This window comes from Pelmatolapia mariae, unplaced genomic scaffold (genome assembly GCF_036321145.2).
Source record: "Pelmatolapia mariae isolate MD_Pm_ZW unplaced genomic scaffold, Pm_UMD_F_2 NODE_ptg000370l+_length_13386_cov_1, whole genome shotgun sequence".
NCBI classification, from domain to species: Eukaryota; Metazoa; Chordata; class Actinopteri; order Cichliformes; family Cichlidae; genus Pelmatolapia; species Pelmatolapia mariae.
Window position 1 is genome coordinate 1 of NW_027052058.1, and position 7,665 is coordinate 7,665.

The 7,665-nt window shown below is 38.9% G+C and overlaps 1 protein-coding gene across 1 annotated transcript; it reads right to left on the minus strand.

Moving 5' to 3' along the window:
* Positions 1-5,468: 5,468 nt before the first annotated feature.
* LOC134623059 (granzyme B-like) lies at positions 5,469-7,208 on the minus strand. Its single transcript, XM_063468287.1, has 5 exons — positions 7,122-7,208; positions 6,859-7,018; positions 6,484-6,622; positions 6,065-6,286; positions 5,469-5,969 (listed from the first exon to the last, which is right to left on the minus strand). The coding sequence occupies exons 1-5, from the start codon at positions 7,177-7,179 to the stop codon at positions 5,805-5,807; spliced, it is 744 nt and encodes a 247-aa protein (XP_063324357.1). The 5' UTR covers positions 7,180-7,208; the 3' UTR covers positions 5,469-5,804.
* Positions 7,209-7,665: the final 457 nt, after the last annotated feature.

Consider the following 7,665-nt stretch of genomic DNA (forward strand, 5'->3'; position numbering starts at 1 on the left):
AAAAAATTGCTTAAATACAAGACCCTGATGAAGGCCACAAGCCAAAACCTTGGTCATGATTAAAGTTGTTCTTCTTTCTTCAAGTGTTGCTGGAGTTTTTGATCCCTGGGTAATGGCATCCTTCATGGGGTGCAGCCACTGGAGCAGGGCCCTCTGTTTGGGTCTGCAGGATGAAAGGGAGGGAAAGGTTAGGAGTGTGGAGCAGTGGCTCCCCACAGAGAGCCTTCTTTACCAACACAAATGCCGCCTGGCACTGCTCAGTCCACTGGACCAGATCTGGGGTGCCCTTTCGGGTGAGATCGGTCAAGGGGTCACCCGCGAACCCAGGTCCGCGAACCCAGGTCCGCGAACCCAGGCATGAACTGGCGATAGTAAGCAGCCAGCCCCAGGAACTGTCTCACCTCCTTTTTGGTCTTGGGGCGAGGGCAGGATTCAATAGCTGTCATTTTCTCCACCTGTGGACACACCTCCCGCACACTTCTTCGGGTTGGCTGTGAGCCCCGCCTGCCTCAGGGACTCCAGGACCACGGCAACCTGCTGCACATGCCCCACCCAGGTGTCACTGTAGATGATAACATCATCCAGGTATTCACTGCATATGCGGCCCCAGCACCTGGTCCACGAGGCACTGGAATGTGGCTGGGGCTCCGAACAAGCCAAAAGTAAATCTGACGAACTGGTACAAACCGTACAGAGTGGAGAAGCCTCGATGCACCATCACTCTCCTCAACCGTTGTTGCTGGGACATATTTTCTTGGACTCTGCAGACAAGGGAATCTGCCAGTAGCCCTTGGTTAAATCCAGTGTCATGAAAAAATAGCTGTGCCTAACCGGTTCAGGAGCTCATCGACCCAGGGCATGGGGTAGGCATCAAAACCATAACACTTCGTTCACCCTGCAGTAGTCAGCACAGAACCGTATAGACCCATCTTTTTTCACAACCAAAACTATGGGGCTACACCATGCGCTTCTATTACTCCCATTTTCAGCATTTCAGCCAGTTCTTTCTGAACAATTTGCTGCTTATGTTCAGGCAGCCTGTAGAACAGATTTAACGCCCAATAATTCGTACCGCTCTTTTAGTGTGCGAGACATGAACGATGTGGCCTGGTCAGTAGGTATCTCTTTCGGGATGCCGACTTGGAAGATTACCTGAAACAGCACCTACACCACACTCTTTGTAGAAATGGTGCACAGCGGCACTGCTTCCAGGTATCGCATTGCATATACCACCAGAACTAATACAAAGCAGTAGCCACGTGCACTCCGGTGAAACGGCGCGATGATGTCAATGCCAGTGTGCTCAAACAGGACCTCCATTAATGGTAGTTGGCGCAAAGGCACTTCTGGAATGGCAGGCTGGTTAACCAGCTGACATTCTGGGCAGGACGTGCACTCTACAGGAAAGGGCAGAGCAGGCTGTACCTGCTGCGGAGACTCATATAATGAGCCACCTGGAATATCATTTCCTTTTTAGGCACCAACAACTGGGTGTGTTCTTCCTCTTTGTGAGTGTCATGACCCACTCAATAAAGCCTATTAGTCAATAACAAATACTACACGCTACTAACAGCTGTGATCGCATCCCCACATACGGCCCTGAAGGGTATTAAACCCCAGCCAATTTGTTCCAAAAATCAGGGATGTGGCAGGTCAATTTGGTTGACCTGTATTATTCTGTCATATTTCATTTATTCTATTATTGTTCATTTCAGCTTTAGCTTTTTAGTTTTAACTATCTTCACTCATTTTTCTTCATACATCAATGTCTGTTGTACTGCAGTATGTATCATATTGTAAATCTAAGATACAAAAATCAATTTTTACTTAAAATGAGCTGTTTACTCATTTGCATTTTCATGGTGAAAAGAAGTCATCTTGAAAGATCACAGTGAAAGAGAAAATGTTTCTTGCTTGATAATACGCTGCTAAAAAACAAGATATTCTGGATTCTCATTCTCGATTAATCAAAGCTGCACAGCACAAAGTAGGAAATTACTTTTTTGGTTGATTTTCAGGGCAGGAAATCTGAGTTTTGCTTGCCGGCGGACACCACCCCATAAGTCTTTCCACCTTCATAGACTAATGTTCCACCAGAGTCTCCCTGGAAATACATGAACAGTATGTAGTTATTGTAACAATTGAACGATGAGCTTGTTATTATTATTGACCAAACTTTTTTTTCTCTAGTTAAGATACAAAAACTACTTACATAAGTTGGTCCAGTTGCACCCTCAGAGCAGTACTTATTTATCTTAGTACAAAGCTCATTGTCAGTCAGGTTACACTGACTTCCAGGAGTACATCAGAGTCTTTACCGTTTCCCGTATTTCCCCCAGGCAGGAACGTCATGAAAATAACCTTACCTTTGCCTTGAAGAGTCAATACATATATCGTTAGCGCCAGATTACAGAGGGCAACCATTGCGAGATGAAAGTCAGGGTGAACTACTGAAGAGAATGATACGACACTTCACATCTTCAATCTTGAAATGCTTTCTTGGAACAGAGAGAGAAGGAGGCGTGTGTGTGTGTGTGTATGTGTGTGTGTGTGTGTGTGTGTGTGTGTGTGTGTGTGTGTGTGTACATTTGCAAATGATGTGGCTTTGAACCACATTCACATCCACAAATATTAGCTTTTTAAAAACATTACATCTGATTAAGAAGACAAATGCATATGTTTTTCTTATCTTAGACTGTATTATTATTGTGAGAAGGAAAGTATTTGTTAGCTAAAAAGTTAGCGTATACAAGGTAATTGTGTTAGTTCAGATAAGTTAACTATAGCCTTTATCAACCACATTAATGATGAAGAGATTTTATGGATTTAAAGCAGATTTCAAGCAGTTTATGAGATTAACAATAATGGCCTCAATAACCATGTGGTAAAAGAAAATCTACATAGTCTACAGTCATCTGGAAAAGAAAAGGAGTGAATTACATGAAAATATTTGACACAAGCCCAGACTTACACAAGTAAGTTTGCAGTTTCCACAACTGGTGACTGATGCATGTGAGAAAAACATTAATACAAAAAATGTGGTAAAGCATAAAAGTACAAATAAAGAGAAGACGTCTTCCTACAGGGAGATTGGATGTAGTATAAAATATAATTCACGTATGAATACGCGGACCACTGACATTGTCTAATAAAAAGAAAAAAAACAGCTGTGGTAAGTATAAACCAGGAGAGATTAATTTATAAGTATAAATTAATCTCTCCTGGTGATACAGCAATGTAAAAGAAAAACACAAGGAATGCAAAACTATCATGCAGGAGAATATAATTACCTTAATCATAATGTTCTAACCAGTTTTCATTCCTTATACTTAGTTCTGCATAGATTACAGTCACTCTTTAAAATCTTTATTGAAAAAAGAAGGCTTGTTAACTTGAATTCAGATCTGATACATTTTTGCATGAAACAGTGCACATGGCTTCTAAAAATCATCTTTGTACCAATATTGTGATCACAAGAGATAACAAGAGATATGCTGTGAACCTTCAACGCATAGACCATTTTAAATGATAAGAGATTAACAAGAAGTCACGTACATTCATAATGACGACAGTTGTGGTTGACACTTACTACCAGTTCTACTAAAAGTCACTCGGGGAAAATAAGAAAACAAAAAAGAGATGACATTAAAATTCCATGTAATAAAGATGGCCTTCTGTTATGCCAGCTGCAAACATGCTAATGCATCTTTATCAGTTGAGTATTTGATTTTTCACTCAATGAGACATATGTTGTCTATCTAATTCTACTTGAGAGTTGAGAGACTTGAGAGAAAGCGAGAGGGAAAGAAGAGGAGAAGAAGAGTAAAGAAGAGAAATGCCCTTTTCAATGATGAAGCTAAATGCAAAAAAAGTCCCATTCGTGGAGCAGATCAGTCAAAAGAACAGTCAGAAACACACCCACACAGCCTGTGAACATGTGTAGGTATAAAGAGTTTTCTTAAAACTAGTGCCTAATCTTTGGAAAATTAAAACAACCTTGGATTTCAATTTCCTAAAAAAATATCTATGTACATTGTTCTGCGTGTCTAGCCTTGTGCAGTAATGTGAAAAAGAAAATGATTGGAAATTTGTTGAAGCCCATTGTTCTCGCCATTTTTAAATCCATGCTTTCTCCACTTTTGGTCTTTTAAACTAAGAATTAACATATTTCAGTCGATAAATCAATTGAAGTTCAGTTCGATTCTCAGTCTTGCATATTTGGAAAAATTTATGCATCTGTCATCCAGTTTGCAGCAATCAGGAAGTATAGATTACTATCACCATTTCCTCTGACTTGTGAAACTGCAGTGTATAACACAGAGGTTTTCTCTGTCTTTGTGGGTTTTTGGTGTTATAGTAAATGGCCACACATACACTGTGAATGTGAACTATTCTCTTGAACATTAACAAACATATACACCCATATGCTGCACAGCACTTCCGACATAAAGATCCAGCTATAAGAGACCCCTCAGTACGATGTTTGACCTCATCAGTTATACCAATACAAAGCTAGCATAATGTTTCCTCTTCACATGATTTGATTTATTTCTATATGTGGACAAGGAAAATGAGTTAGATGATGAGACTACCTAAGAGCTACATAGACAAGGATAGATAAAGAACTTACATCCATGTTTCTCAGAACACGGTCCTCTGTAGTTGAGCGTTTACCATTTACTGGGAGCAATTTAACTTTTCTAGTTAACATGCAAGGAAAGGTTTTTGAGTTTGGGCTGGAGCCCCAACACCGTTTTCTAACCTACAGCCAACTTATAGTCACCATTTAACCTAACATGCATGTTTTGGGACTGTGAGAGGAAGCCGGATAACCTCAAAAGAAGACATGATGAGACACTATGAGGCAGTCAGTGGAGGTTTAGAACCCAGGATCTTCATGCGAGGTGACAGCGCCAACTATAGTGCATGCAGAAAGTATTCACAGTGCTTTATGTGTTCCACATTTTCTCATGTTAAAGCCTTATTCCAAAATAGATTAAATTCATTTTTTACCTCAGACATCTACACAGAATATCCCATAATGACAAAGCGAAAAAAGTTTGTATGAAATTCTTGCAAAATTATTTAAAAAACACACAAACAAGCAAAAGGAAAAACATGTACATGAGTATTCTATTAGTACTGTATTACTACAGGGTCCTCTAAAAAAATCTAAATTATCTCCATTTATGGAGCTAATAAAATTTGCTCTTTGTCATCTCTGTCTGGGTCATTTGCTGAACAATTTTTAAGCCAACAACTACAGCTAAACAATGAACTACAGCTAAACAATGAATGTATGTTGTCAACCTCTAACCTGGGATGTTCTCTGGGAAGCATGTGCAGTTTACAACTGTCATACATACATTATACACGCATACACACAAAAACACACACATATTTTATACATACATATATTCTCATTTATCCATATGTTTGTATAATGAAATATAAACACAGTGAGTAGCACAACAGTTTATTGCTGTTACAATCCAACATATCATCTTGGTTTCTCTCTTAAACTAATCTGAAATCTTAAAATCTGTTGATTTTAAGAGTAGTAAATGCAGTATCTAACATTAAAATTGAAAAAATGGTATTCATTCTACATTTAAATTTAAGATTTTAAACTATGACTAAAATGAAACTACAGGTTTGCAAAGAAAAGGTTTGTAGCTGGAAGAAAAAAGGCAGCAGTGTGACCATTGCACCACCTTGCCACCCATCATTTTAATAGAATCAGTCCAAATATTCAAATCTCAGTTGTGATATAACTTTTTTTAAAGATAGATTCAATACATGAATTACCACTTTCGATGATGATCTATGACAGAATCAATCCAGTCTCGTTTGTCAGGTATCTTAATGTAACTGTAGAGCTTAAGGCCATCTAGCATTGAGTTACTACTGGCGGACACCACCCCGTATGCCTTTCCATCTTCACAGACTAATGGGCCACCAGAGTCTCCCTGGAAATACAAGAATAGTATGTAGTTATTGCAGCAAGTGAACACTATCATTGTCATTACTGACCAAACTTTTTTAAGGTATAAAAGCTACTTACCGTGGATGGTCCAGTGGCACCCTCAGAGCAGTACTTATTTTCCTTAGCACAAATCTCATTCTCAGTCAGGGTTACATTGACTTCCAGGAGCACATCAGAGTCTTTACCGTTTCCCGTGTTTCCCCAACCAGGAACTACACATGATTTTGGCGCAAATCCATCATCACGGTCTGCGAGATCAATAGGTTTCACATTCTCGTTGAACACTGCCTTGGTGCTCAACTTCAGGAGCAAGGAGAGACAAAAATATTTGTTAAAATATTACAATATTACATATTTATGACCCTTCCTTTTAATGCTGTTTGTTTTAGTTGAACATTATCTAAAGGTAATAACAAACAATAATAAGAAATTAAATTTGACTTGGAAGAAATAATAAAAATTTGACAACCCAAAAAAAATACTGTTGTTTATTTTACCTTAAGAAGCATTATATCGTTGCTGTAAAAAACTGGATCATAGTCTTTGTGTGGAAATGCATTGGTCTCAGGCACCGACACATGCTTTACTCCCTCCTGGTTGTTGTAATCATGAAGTCCCAAAAAGACTTTGTAGGACCTAAAATGAAATAAGTGCAGGCACTTTTTGTAAGTGTAAAAGAGAAGAGCGTTGGTCTGATACTAATCAGAGAAAAAAAAATTCCAAAAATTTAATGAGTACATTCATGAAACCGCCATGAAAACTTTTATCCCAGTCCCTGAGTTTATGAGTAACATAAACCCAGCTTACTGCGATAACAAAATATACTGGCCACATACTTCTTTCTAGGTAAACATAAACTATGTTAAACTTACTTTGCATGGCAGTGGGCAGCAGTCAGCACAAAGTCCTCATGAACGAGGAAGCCATCACAGTATTTGTTATGACCACCTAAGTTGTGCAGCTCCAAAAGCACCATATATGGTTTGCTATGTGGCACAACTTCACGGCCACCAATGATTTCTCCTGTATAAACTAGAAAGAAAAATGTCATCAGATTCTGCACATCAAAATCTTTATCATGCACTGTTTCAGTTCTGACTTTAGATATAAGTATTCACTAAGAAAATATACTTACCCTGATCTTGAAGAATCAGCACGAATATAAGTACTGCCAGGTTACAGTGGGTAAACATGGTAAGATCAAAGTCAGGGTGAGCTAATAAAGAGAAGTGGGACACTACACTGACAGATTCAATCTTTAAATGCTTCCTAATCACAGAAAGAGAAGGAGGAGTTTGTGTCATTTGCATATGTGAATGATGTGGCTCTATTCACGAACCATATTCACACAGGATCTCTCACCTCCAGAGCCTGATAGGTCTTATTTTTATCTGGTATTATAGCTGGTTGTTGTACAGTCTTACCTTACAATATAAAGCACCTTGAGGCATCTGTTTTTGTAATTATGATTGTTGCTGTAATTGACGCTATATAAATAAGACTGAATTGAATTCAATTGAATTCAGTTTAATTGAAAACAGTATTAGTGACCAGCACTTCCTAGGACAATCCATTTCACTGGAGGAATGGCTAAAAAACTATCAATGGGCAGGTGAACAACAAACGAGTCCACTAGAGGCCTGTATGTTGTCAACATACCCAGAGTATCTTTCCATGAT